The sequence below is a fragment of the Onychostoma macrolepis genome, chromosome 25 (assembly GCF_012432095.1).
Source record: "Onychostoma macrolepis isolate SWU-2019 chromosome 25, ASM1243209v1, whole genome shotgun sequence".
Lineage (NCBI taxonomy): Eukaryota > Metazoa > Chordata > Actinopteri > Cypriniformes > Cyprinidae > Onychostoma > Onychostoma macrolepis.
Window position 1 is genome coordinate 21,971,878 of NC_081179.1, and position 14,352 is coordinate 21,986,229.

Genomic DNA, 14,352 nt, shown 5'->3' on the forward strand with positions numbered 1-14,352 from the left:
GTGACGTATGCTGCATTCACGTAATTACTGTAATTTTGAAATGACAACATGTGACGTTCTAATTGGAGCTGTTCACACCCTTGGATTTGAACACTTTTTTACAAGTTGGTATCTTGTATTCACACACATAGCGTGAATGCACCTATATTGTTTTAATTTTAGTCAAAGTTTTAGTGTTTTTAGTTCTTTTCACATTATGCAGAACCAAGAAACACACATAACTGAACCCCCCATCCCCCCAAACACCAGACATAAAGACATTGTACATAATCAAATGTCCGTAAAAGAAAAAAATAAATAGCATGAAGTAAACGTACATAGTACAAGTTCCCCTTTCTTTCCATTTTTTATTCTTCTTTCTTTTACGTTGCCATGTTGTCTGCTTCCATTTCCTCAACAAATGTTATGAAAGGCTGCCAGATATTATAAAATGTCCCAAAAGACCCTCTGATTGTATGTCTAATTTTCTCTAACTTAAGATGGCACAAGGCTTCCCTTATCCAGTGGCTGTGTGTTGGTGGAATAGGGTCCTTCCACTTAAACCGTATCAGATCTATGTAGTTTTTATTCATTTAAAACTTGCTTTATGTCATGGCTTGTTTCATGCTAATCCAGGGTTCCTGTCACAGAGTTTGCTTCTGGGAAACATAACCAGTTGGTCTCATAGGAAAGAGATTGAATTTCAAGACTGTTTCATTTCAGTCAATACTTTACAATTATTCAAACACAGATCCATTCAAAAACCAATCTTGGGAATCATTAGTGTGTTTGGCTAAAGTGAAACCTCACCATTACTTTCTCATGATATTTATAAATCCCTTAAAATTGAGAAACTGTATATAGAGAGCTTAATATCAGACATGTTAAAGTGGGCTCTCTTGGACCAGTGAGTAACCACTTAGCAACAACCCCAAACACCCTAGCAACCACCTAGCAAAGCTCTAAAACACAAAGAACAACTTGACAACACTATAGCAATGCCTGGCAAACACCCACAACATTGTGATGGCACAGAAATGCACAGATAACATATTGTTCATAAAATGTCCCTACAATGTCACCATATTTCCTATTTTTAAAGTTAGTAGGCTAAATATTACTGCTATTTTTAACGTTTATGTATATGTCCAATCAAAGTTTTTGACTACATTTGTTATCTCAGGGTTAACTGTACAGTGTGGAGCAAGTATTATATTAACCAAGAGGTTAGCAGACACTGGTTCACAATTTCCAATGTGAGAAGCCATTTTTAGCTTTGTATGTATCTATATACATCAAAAGAATATATGATTATGATCATTATATTGAAGTTATGCGTTATACTGTAAGATAATGAAGGTTGCCACTGTTTTTATATGTATAAAGGCATCAGAGTGCTGCTGCATGCTGGTTTGGCTGATCACTATATGTTTGTGTAAAAACAGCACAAATGTGAGGAATATTTGAGGTTGTTATTCCTCAGGGATAGAAAGAGTGAGAGAGTTACAGCAGTTCATTGTTAGCACAGTCCAGAGGCTACAGAGACGCAGGATCAAACACATCCACACAACCTCTGAGAGAAAGACAGAGGGTTTGTATGTGTGTACATTAAAGGGATAGACCACCAAAAAATGAAAATTCTGTCATTATTTACTCACCTCAAGCCATCCTAGATGTATGACTTTCTTTCTTTAGATGAACACAGTCACCATTAGGCCACGACTGCCCTGTTTATTTTATTTTAATTGTATTTTTTTACTAAGGTATGTGCTCGTCAAATTACTGGTATTTGCGCCATTATTTAACGCCCCAAAAAAGCATGTCTTAAACTATTTTGTGCTGCTATAAGGCACCGCAAAAAACAGAGAGCGAGTTGTAGAAGGGAGAGGTTTTTTTCCACACGTATTAATTTATTTTGAATGCCAGATGAACACATTATCCGAACATATCGTTTGCCAAGCATGTTATTTTTAATTTGCTTCAGAAAATTTAAGACGACTTGGAACCCTCAACTAGGAGTCACCAATTCCAGGTCTATCAAAACTTCTTTCAACCCTTCATATTTTGGCCTTTGGTTCTTTTGGCTTCTTTATTTCTTTATTCTTTATTTGCGACTACGCTAATTTGCGCTGCGCTTGGTATATTGCGTTGGCTAAATGAGATGTTGCGTCTGTGTTCTTTAATTTGCACGTTGTTAGTAAATCACCTGCAGAGATTTCCACACCCATCGGCACAGTTTTGGAATTTGCCCTGTTTAGTAAAACTGGCCCAAAGTGTGTAAGCATATTGCGAAGCTCGCATAAGAAATAACAGGCCTCCGCACTTACAACATTTTCACGTTGCCATTCACAATACATTTGCATTTACGGCAAACATAAACTCTGCCTTCTCCTTAACGTACATACGACAGTTGGCCGGAGTGATGGTTTATAGTTAAAAAAAAGTTCAAAATATGAAAACTATATTTCACTGACTATTATAAAGCTAGGCTATATCCTTGAAATATCACCTTAGCTAAACACTTACGTCTTGGTTTATGCCAAAAATAAACTTCACCCTTTTGTGAACCTGCATATGACAGTTTACCAAAATTATGGTTTATAGTTAAAAAAAAAAAAAAAGTGTAAATATTATAGTTTTTTTATTTTTTATTTTGCCTTTTGCTTCACTTTAGAAGACATGAATTCATCTACTGGGGTCTGATGGGTTACTGGCATGATGGCTGTATGTGCTATTTGGACCATTAACCTTTGGGAACCCATCCATTCAAATGATTTAATATATATACATTTAATATTAGTGCTGTCAAATGATTAGTTGTGATTAATCGCATCCAAAATAAAAGTTTTTGTTTACAAAATAGATGTGTGTGTGTTCTGTGTATATGTATTTATTATGTATATATAAAGTCACACAGATACAGCATATATTTTGAAAATATTTACATGTATTTGCATGTATATATTTATATTCATATAAATTATATAATAAATATATTTAATATATAAACGTAACATATTTTCTTAAATATATACATGCGTGTGTGTATTTATATATACATAATATATACACAGTACACACATATATTATGTAAACAAAACCTTTTATTTTGGATGTGATTCGTTTGACAGCACTAATATATGTATATGTATATGTATGTATGTGTCTGCCATTAAGGGTGAGTAAATGATGAGAATTTAAATTTTTGGGTAAAGTATCCCTTGAAGGCTGGGAATTTTCTCATAATTTCATCTGGATCCCACAATTTCAAAATAACTGGCAACCTCCGTTTTTCAGATGCAGAATAACAGTTATAACCTTTATAAAACATTTATTAAGAAATTAAAGGGGTCATTTTTGGTGTTATGTTAGATGTAAATATTAGCTTTTCAGAATTAGCTTAATTCTAAATTTCAGTCAAACATAGGACACATCTAGAAAGGCTTTTTATAGCATAATAGCTGCTTTTGTTTTTGTTGTAGTTCTTCTCGTCATTCCAGCGATCAAACTTTACTTCAAAGGTGGAACTAATATTTTGATAACTGGTCATTGGGGAAGCTTGAGAATGTTCTGGAAAAGCGAGCGAAAACAATCCATTCCAGCAACTACTACGTTCTTCCAGCATGACCTCATCTAACCTTTCTCAGTGTCCTGTATGAAAATACACACAGGGTGAATCTCCCACTGAGATTCATATGTGATATTTGACCACCGCCAGCTCCTTATGCATGCGTTCATCTATCACTGTCACACTCATCCGTATTGATTATAGATTTGAGAAAGGGGGATTGTGTTTGTGAAAACATATGTGATAATAGAAACTTGTAAAGTGATCTGGACCCCTGTGAAGGAAGGAGTGAGACGGATAGTAGACGGGAGAGAGATCACATACTTCTCAGGTTTGTGGGTGAAGAGACATGAAAAGAGACTGTGGCAGGAAAGGAAAATTGTACTGAACTGTAGGGAAAACTGAGTGAGAAAGGAAATGGAGGGGGAGAGATGGAGAAGGGGATTTCTAAAACTTCTCTAAAACCCCCAAATCCATGGCCAATTAAATTCTGTCCTGATTTATTTGGTCAGTTTCAATCAAAAATTACCCTCATACGTACAACACAGTGGTTGTGTCTTAACATTTGAACAGATTTTCTGTTTTGCTGTGCATTAATACTAAACAAGACTGAAGCTCTGCTTCAAGACCTAGTACCTTTATTTAACCAGGAAAAAGACTCCCTGAGATTAAAATCTCTTTTCTAGGAGTGTCCTGGCCAAGATAGGCAGCCGAGTTTGCATATACAAATAAACAACATGGTTACAACATGCATTACAAAACCAACATATAACCGTTTAAAAACAATTACACATCATAGAGTTGCTCTCTAGATAACACAACAAAGAATTAAAATAGTTATAAGACACTAAGTTTTGTAACTTCATCTCCCTTTGGAGAAGATTCCTATCTGAAGCTGTGGTATATTTAAAAGAGGTTTTACCAAGCTCAGTTCTGACAAGGGGCACATAAAGATTATAATTTGATTGAGAACTAATGAGTAATTTCCAAACAAAGTCCTTTGTATAATACAACAGAGATAAGATGGCAAATGACCCAAAATTGCCTTATATATCAATAGATGCCAATGCATTTTTCTCCGAATACTCAAGGAAGGCCATGCAACGCTTTTATATAATTCACAATGATGAGTTGAAAATTTACAATGTTATAAATCTCAGAGCACCATGGTACAAAGCATCCAAGGAGGAAAGAAGATGGGGAATGCTGATAAACTACATTCCTATAATCGAGAACCAGTAAAAACATAGCGGACACTATTTTTTTTCCTCACATTGAATGAAAAACATGATTTATTTGTGAAGTAAAACCCTAACTCCTTCTTTAGTTTTATTTTCAAATACTTAATATGTGAACCAAAATGTAGTGTGTTATCAATGATAATACCCAGATATTTGTACTCTGACACTGAGGTACTCTGAGGTAATTTGGCTCCCCTGAGAGGTTTGAAGGACAATATTGTTCTCTGAAGAAGTTCTAGAATTTGAAAATAGCATGCATTTAGTTTTTTCAACATTTAAAACCAACTTCAAAGCACAGAACCTGTTTTGGATAATATCAAAAACACACTGTAACACAGCCACAGATTGTTGCTTAGAGGGAGCGGAACAATAAACGATAGTATCATCTGCATAAAAATGTAACCTTTCATTATCAATATTAAAATCAAGGCAATTAATATGTATATGTATATGTGTATATATAATGAATAATAATGGGCACAACACAGATCCTTGTGGGACTCCCTTAACAACCTCCAAAAGATCTGACTGCTCACCTTCCATCTGGACACATTGGGTTCTACCCTTTAAATAATCAGTGAACCATAAAATAACATTTTCTGATAATCCTACCCATCTAAGCCTATCGAATAATATGTATTGATACACAGTATCAAGGGCCTTTGATAGGTCAATAAAGACATGCACAGTGTTGTTTATTATCTAAGGACGCCACAATATCATTTAAAATGTTTAAAGTAGCTGTAGTACTATGTCCTTTATGATTGATTAATAAACAAAATGTTGTGACAATTTAAATACTGTGTCAAGTGTTTACTAACTAGATTTTCCAGAAGTTTTGAGAGAATACAGAGACAGACCTAGACAACATTTCAAAGAATTAATTTGCTGAAAATAGAAGCAGTTCAGAGAATGGATGGATGGAATATCAAAAATGATATGGGCATACGAGATTTGAACAACATGATTGCCAATTGTGGCCAGTTTTACCAGAACTGATTGCCAGTAGTAGCAAACTGTCTATTGTTACCAAAAGTGTTTTTTTTTTTTTTCTTATGCTTATTAACTTAGTGAGTCATTATCTTAGCAAAATGCTTATGGTGAACTCTACTGAAATCACTTGTGAATCAAAGTGAGTTATTTGTGAGGATTCATTCACTTAACAGGTTCCATTGAATTAGAATAGCTTAGAAGTTAGCTATGTTGACTCTGGCTTACAAGGCAGCTTACTATGTTTTGGAAAGGTTAGATGACTTAATATGCAAACACAGATGCGAGTGTAACCCCTCCAGTTTTACTCACCTCACTTAGTCTGAGCGGGATTCTAACCAGTGTTTCCGGGAGGCGTGTGTGCTAATGACCTCTGCCTCTAGCATCAGTCGCTAATGTGCCTCTTGAGGTCAGGGGAGTGAGGTTTACCCACACAGCTTGCCTTCGTTACACTCACCTAAACCTCATTCCCACCCGGGTCACAGCACCAATGTAACCCCTACAATTCTACTGACCATGTTTGCTCAGAGCAGGATTTCCAGCATGGGAGGTGGCCGCACTAACAAGGATGCTAAAGACCGTAGCCTGTAGCATCAGTAGGTAGTGCATCACATGAGATTGGGGAAGTGAGGTTAACCCTTACAGCTCTTACTAACTGGCCTGTTACATGAGCACTTGACATTTGCATTTGGTTGGCTTCTAGCAATGCAAGATTGTTTCATGACAATGTTGCATTGACACACAATTCATAACCAAGCGGAAGTATGTGCACTGGACAAGTTGCATTTGCATACTTGCATTACATGGTTAGTTCACTCAATTCACCCTCATGTCGTTCCCAACCAATAAGAATGAAGTTTTTTTTTTTTTTAATATTTGCTCATTGTTCAAAGTATACACAACCACAATTTGTGCACTTCAAAAAGTACATGAATCCATATCAATCAAGTTGTTTAATCCAAATCTTATAGATACACATTCACTTTATATGATGAATGGATTTAATTTATGCTTTTATCCACATATAAACATCACATGATACATGATCAATACATGTTCATAGAGCTTGTCAAATATGGTAAACATGGAAGCTCAAACATGCTTGCTTCATTTGTTTTCCAAAAATGAACAGAAGTCTTGGACTGACATGAGGGTGAGTAAAAGATGACTGAATTTTCAATTTTGGGTGAACTATTCCTTTATGTTTTTGGCCTTAGAATGTTTGGAGTGTTTAGAATTTCCTACCCTTCTCTTCAGGGACATTCCTCTTGCATGTGAGACATTTTAAATGCAAATATCTGGCACTGAGTAACACAAGCAAATGCTCTCTTTCAGTCGATTCCCAGTCGCAGGATTCCCTGCCGAGCCAGTGCTGCATCTGGTTCCTTTTTCGCCAGGGACAACACAGCCAACTTCCTGTCATGGTGTCGAGAGGTGGGTGTGGACGACACCTGCTTGTTTGAGTCAGATGGGCTTGGTGAGTCTTTTAAACAAATTCAGCTCTCACACAGCAACAAAGAGTTATGAGTAAATAGTCATTGTCTTTTATTCACATGGAATCATCCATTGCTCAGTGAGAGGACATAAAGCCTGATTTATTGCAACAACTGCAGCTCTGTATTTCTAGAGTAAATGCAGTGAGAGCGTGTTGTACCTGCACAAATCATCAGACACAAAAACACAACAGATTCTATATTTTTAAAATTAAATAAATGAAAAGGTGGACTATGGTTCATGTGGATTTGCACTGATGTGATTTTTTTAGTAAAATGTAAATCATTCACTTGTTTCTCAATGCATCGATTACAAATCGTGCTGATGCTTATTTATTGATCTTGAAACATGGATTTTTAATTCGTGAATTGGTTGTTTTGATCAAGAATCGATTTAAAATGCTAAAAACTTGAATGAATTGCAATTCAGTAAATTACCATTCAATATTTTAAAATGTTTAAACATTAAATTACTTGAATGTGCAAATTATTGGAGACATAGTGTTATTATTTACGTAATCATATTAATGCATTTAAATACAGAATTTAATCATTAATCAAAATTGAATCAAACATCATTGTGAGTCTGATTGAGTCATTGTGAATTTGCAAAAACCACAACAATCGAAAACCTGTGAATCATAAATTGAATCAATTTGGTGTCACACAAAGATTCAAACCCTTAGTAAAATGTGTGCTCATAAAGTTCTAAAAATCAAGATATGACATCTCTTTTTTCTCTAATAAAGTGTTATCAAAACTTAGCCCACTATGATAGCAACAAATCAACATGGAAAGTGACAAGCATGCATAGGCTGAAATATGAGATGTGAAAAGAAAAAAAGAAAATATATAATCATCTTCATCATCAACATCATATTTTGTTTGTCCCTTGAGGAAAATTAATTTTGGGCAATACAGGTAAAGCTGCATAACAAACAATCACAGTCGTGTCTTTGAGGCTTAGTTGCCTACTAGTTTGAAATCAAAAAGAATTTCCTCTGTTTTTCTAACGTTAATTACAAGACTGTGTTCTTTACTCCAATTAACAAAGTGAGCAATCTCTGTAATATAATGTTGAATGTCCTCATCCTTGTACAGGAGACCAAGAATGGCAGTATCGTCTGAGAATTTTACAACAATATCCCCAAGATGGTGACCCCTATATTCATTGGTGTACAATGTAAATGAGAGTGGTGAGCAAACACACCCCTGGGGAACACCAATACTAATAGACCTACAGAGATTCTGCTTGATTTTGACTTGTTGAGTCTTGCCAGTAAGAAATGCATGGAACCATTTGATGCTATATGGATAAACGGCCATACTATTTAGTTTATAGAGCATAAGGTGCGGCTGCACAGTATTAAGCACAGTATTAAAAGCAGAGAGCTCAGATCAAGAAAGCATGGCTTAAGCCTTGGGATCCTCCAGATGCATCAGTGCCCCTATTAATTTGATAGGCAAACCTGATAAGGATCGAGATGGGCCTTAACCTCTTCTTTAAGCTTCTTCACCATAATCCTCTCCAAACACTTCATCACAATGCAGGTTAAGGTGACTGGGCAATAATCAGTATACTCTTGAGGACCAGGTCTTTTTGGGACAGGTATAATAACTGATTTTTTCCAAATATCTGGAATAATATGTAAATCAATAGGCCTCTGAAAAATGTCCGCCCATTAGAGATGTGTGGATGAGCTCAAACGTCACCCGAATCCGGTGCTTCATATAAATTATCCGCCCGCCACCCACCCGCACCTGTATTTTTCTCTGATTTAGATAACCGACCCGACCTGCACCCGATCGTCACATTACAATGATTCTAATTAGACTAATTCTTATTTTTGCACGATGATATGATGAAAGGATGGTTCATTTTTAACAGCAGATTCAGTGATGTGAGAGCTGATCTGCGCATCACGTCTGCCGCGCATTAAGGCTCCGACGCGGCCACAGGAGCTGATCACGGTCGCTCTAGTCAAGTCAATGCTTGTGTTTATACACATAGATATGTATATATATTATACCAGCCACGCCGCGGCACGTTTCAGAAGCATCCCAGAATCTCGTGGTCTCGCGAATCCAGTTGCTTTGCTCCTGATGTGGTACCGCGTGAAGGATGAAAAAACGTCGTCGGAGCCGTAAGGGGTAACGATAACAGGCTAATACAATGATAATAGGCTTCTTTTAAATGAACATTTAATTAAAAAACAGAAGTTCTTCTTTGGCCAGATTATAGTCTACACTTTCTTAATAGCATAAACACACGCTTTACTCCATTCAGACTTTATCTGGAATGCCACTATATCTGCAACTGCAACTTCCCGAACAGACGAACACACACAAAAATGAAATCTGCGTGTCTGTCTGCCTGATGAAAAAATTATCATCAGACCCATGACCCGCGACCCACCCGCAATTAATTAGAATGTATTTTTTATTACATGACCCACCCGACCCGCGGATTACCCGCGGGATACAACCGCCATCCGCACATCACTACTGCCCATGCAGGGGCTAATTCTTCTGCAAAGGTTTTCAAGATAAAAGCAGAAAGATCATCCAGCCCATTTGACTTTTTAATATCAAGACCTTTAAAAACTTTAACATCAAACTCATCTGAGGTTTAGAAACAGAATCATCAATCCTAATAGCCCCCATAACATCCCTATAGTCATGACCATTAACACCAAACCTACAACCCAAATTCTGGAAATGTTGGGACGTTTTTTAAATTTGAATAAAATTAAAACTAAAAGACTTTCAAATCACATGAGCCAATATTTTATTCACAATAGAACATAGAGAACATAACAAATGTTTAAACGGATACATTTTACACTTTCATCCACTAAATGAGCTCATTTCAAATTTGATGCCTGCTACAGGTCTCAAAAAAGTTGGCACTAGGGCAACAAAGGGCTGAAAAAGCAAGACATTTTGAAAAGATTCAGCTGGGAGAACATCTAGCAACTAATTAAGTTAATTGACATCAGGTCTGTAACATGATTAGCTATAAAAGGTATGTCTTAGAGAGGCAGAGTCTCTCAGAAGTAAAGATGGGCAGAGGCTCTCCAATCTGTGAAAAAGTATGTACAAAGATTGTGGAATACTTTAAAAACAACGTTCCTCAATGTCAAATTGCAAAGGCTTTGCAAATCTCATCTGCACTGCATAACATCATCAAAAGATTCAGAGAAACTGGATAAATCTCTGTGTGTAAGGGACAAGGCCGAAGACCTTTGTTGGATGCCTGTGGTCTTCAGGCCCTCAGACGACACTGCATCACTCATCAGCATGATTCTGTCATTGATATTACTAAATGGGCCCAAGAATACTTCCAGAAACCACTGTCGGTAAACACAATCTGCCGTGCCATCTGCAGATGACAACTAAAGCTCTATCATGCAAAAAGGAAGCCATATGTGAACATGGTCCAGAAGTGCCGTCGTGTCCTGTGGGCCAAGGCTAATTTAAAATGGAGTGTTGCAAAGTGGAAAAGTGTTCTATGGTCAGACGAGTCCAAATTTGACATTCTTGTTGGAAATCACAGACGCCGTGTCCTCCGGGCTAAAGAGGAGGGAGACCTTCCAGCATGTTATCAGCGTTCAGTTCAAAAGCCAGCATCTCTGATGGTATGGGGGTGCATAAGTGCATATGGTATGGGCAGCTTGCATGTTTTGAAAGGCACTATGAATGCTGAAAGGTATATAAAGGTTTTAGAGCAACATATGCTCCCCTTCAGATGACGTGTATTTCAGCAGGACAATGCAAAACCACATACTGTAGCTATTACAACAGCATGGCTTCGTAGTAGAAGAGTCCGGGTGCTGAATTGACCTGCCTGCAGTCCAGATCTTTCACCTATAGAGAACATTTGGCGCATCATTAAGCGAAAAATACATCAAAGACGACCACAAACTCTTCAAAAGCTGGAAACCTATATCAGGCAAGAATGGGACCAAATTCCAACACCAAAACTCCAGAAACTCATAACCTCGATGCCCAGACGTCTTCAAACTGTTTTGAAAAGAAGATGAGATGCTACACCATGGTAAACATGTCCCCGTCCCAACTATTTTGAGACCTGTAGCAGGCATCAAATTTGAAATGAGCTCATTTTCTGTATAAAATTGTAAAATTTCTATAAATTTAAATATGTGTTATGTTATCTATGTTCTATTGTGAATAAAATATTGGCTCATGTGATTTGAAATTCTTTTAGTTTTCAATTTATTCAAAAAAAAAAAAAAAAAAAAACATCCCAATGTTACGGAATTCAGGTTGTACAATAAAAATAACAAAGCTCATTTGCCAGTGTCTCCTCCTCATTTACAACCTGCATACTTATCTTTTTAGGTGTCATATTAGTTGTACACCTTACCTTAGACCACAACTTTTTTTGGATTTTTACTCAGATCACTATACATTAAATGTCTGTAATTCTTACGAGTTTCTCTCATTTTATGATTAAGCTTTTTCTGAGCCAGCTTTAAACAGAATTTGACATACACAGACCTGATTTCATTATGCCTGTCAATATCTGGGTCATACAGTACCTCCCAGTCAGTACAGTAAAAATAGCCTTTCAAGATCTCCACTTTTTCTGAGGACTAAAGTCTCACCAACTTGGTTACAGTTATTTCAGTTATTTCAAGTTAAACTTTTTTTTTTTTTTTTCAAATAAATTATGTAAAACGTGTAAAAAAAAAAAAAAAAAAATTGTGAGCATTTAAGATCGTCTGGCATTTTTCAGACTGCTTAAAATGTTTGAGTGTGAAAAGTGAGTTTCTACATTTTCTAAAATTCCATGTGCCCAAAAACACAAATACATTTGAAGGGCATTTCTGGAAAGTCACACAACAGTGCTTGTAATATGTTTGGATGATGATAATTTGTTTCGCTGTACAACTCCATTGCGCAGAAATATAATGAAACTTGGGGATTATTGACTGTAATTGGAAAGGGTCAGTTACAAATGGAGGAGTGTGTCTTTGGCTGGAACAAATAAAGATTTTATTTTATTTTTTCCTCTGCATTTATAAGAATTGTGGTATTCTACACAACCTATGCTGGTGAATGAAAGTCCTCTTCTTCTCCTGTGTAAATCTGTAAACAACTTTATGATGTGTATGAGGATGAGACATCTCTCTGTCATGTGTCAGATCCAGGCGCACAAACGTCAAAGGCTCTAGGTAGATTGTTTTGCGCAGCTTCTGCTTTTTTATGCTTTGTTTTCAACACATGTCCAAGACAGCTGGAGAGAATAACAAGTCTGCTGAAACTACAGAGAGAACGAGAGAGAAAGACAGGATCGGGTCGTCTAGGGAGTACAGCAGGGCAGCGCAGTTTTCTGAATGCAGAAAGAATAGTTCCTCTCCCACTGGAGTTGCACACAATAGAAGCTGCATGTGAGTGTTTTTGTGGTAAAATGTGACGTATGTAGATCTATTTGTCAGTGTCTCAAGCTAGAAGAGCTATCCTAACATGACTTTCATTTAAATATTCAGAAAAATCTGCTTGGATACCCATGAGATTTGAAATGCAAATCAGTGCAAGAGGAGATTTATCAAGTGTGTGTTGTGTTGTGCTCATAAATTTGTTCTATAAACAAAAACATAAAACAAGATTAATCATCAAATTAGCATGTCTGTATGGTGTGTAAAGGGTGTATGATGTGGTAAAATATGTGCTGTTGAACCAAACTTCAATAAAAAAAAAAAAGAAATATTAATTTTTTTTCTTCCTTTTCCCTCTTTAGAAATAGCTAAATGAAAACATGGATGCATTATGTTCAGGTGGGATGTTCTGCGGTTTGATGTGGAGATTATAGATTTCATGCATGTTGTGCTGTGTTGCCATCACTCAACTCCACTGGATCATGGGAAATGTAGTTTGTGTGTCAATGCCATATGAAAAGCATGTGTTGTTCAATCACTGTTTGCTGAAAACACGCTGAGAGAACATTAGCTGTCAGTGAATTAGTATTTCATCATCTCTGTGTCATTCTGCGGTCTCTTGGTTTCATCATTCAACCACGTTGATGTTTTCAGTAGTTCTTTGATTGGTACAGTATGTCAGCACAAGATGCAGTGTCTGTGTTGTGTCTAATGGGTTTATATTTATGTTCTTCTAGTTTTACACAAACAGCCAAGAGAGGTTTGTCTATGTCTTCTGGAGCTGGGAAGAATAGCATCAAGGTACATTTTATTCAATTCAATTTAAGTTTATTTGTATAGTGCTTTTCACGATGCATGTTGTGAAGCAGATGCACAGAACTGCCTTGTTTTAATGTTGTGATCACAATGTTTTCTATTATCGGTCAGAGATGAGTATGTCCAAATGGCAGGGTTTAAATAATGTAAAATATAAAGTAATAATAGTCAACATAATACATAAGTATATAGCTTACAGTATGTACTTTACATAATATAGTTTCAGATCTCCGGTATCCAGTCTCTTTCGTCTAACACACTAAAATACATAAATGAGTATTTCATGTCCTCATACATATTTATTTATTTTTGATTGAGTATTATTTATTATTGAAAATAAAATAGCATAGGTAATAGGATTAAGGGATCTAAAATATGGTCATGAATAAGACATTAATATATGTGGTAGTAATATGCATGCTTAGTGAGAATTGTTCTTAAAAATAAAGTGTTACCATATACTATATATATATATATATACAGTGGGGCAAAAAAGTATTTAGTCAGCCACCAATTGTGCAAGTTCTCCCACTTAAAAAGATGAGAGAGGCCTGCAATTTTCATCATAGGTATACCTCAACTATGAGAGACAAAATGAGAAAACAAAATCCAGAAAATCACATTGTAGGATTTTTAAAGAATTTATTGGTAAATTCCTCGGTAAAATAAGTATTTGGTCACCTACAAACAAGCAAGATTTCTGGCTCTCACAGACCTGTAACTTCTTTAAGAGGCTCCTCTGTCCTCCACTCGTTACCTGTATTAATGGCATCTGTTTAAATTCGTTATCACAAGAACTGTGAGCAAAAATCCCAGAACCACACGGGGGACCTAGTGAATGACCTGCAGAGAGCTGGGACCAA

The 14,352-nt window shown here is 36.3% G+C and overlaps 1 protein-coding gene across 1 annotated transcript in view; it reads left to right on the forward strand.

The window, feature by feature from the left end:
• LOC131534318 (growth arrest-specific protein 2) overlaps positions 1 to 14,352 on the forward strand; it is a 41,545-nt gene that overhangs the window by 17,121 nt on the left and 10,072 nt on the right. The window contains exons 4-5 of the mRNA XM_058767148.1: positions 7,114 to 7,255; positions 13,411 to 13,474. Coding sequence (XP_058623131.1) covers positions 7,114 to 7,255; positions 13,411 to 13,474 — 206 coding nt within the window. The remainder of the gene's footprint in view (positions 1 to 7,113; positions 7,256 to 13,410; positions 13,475 to 14,352) is intronic.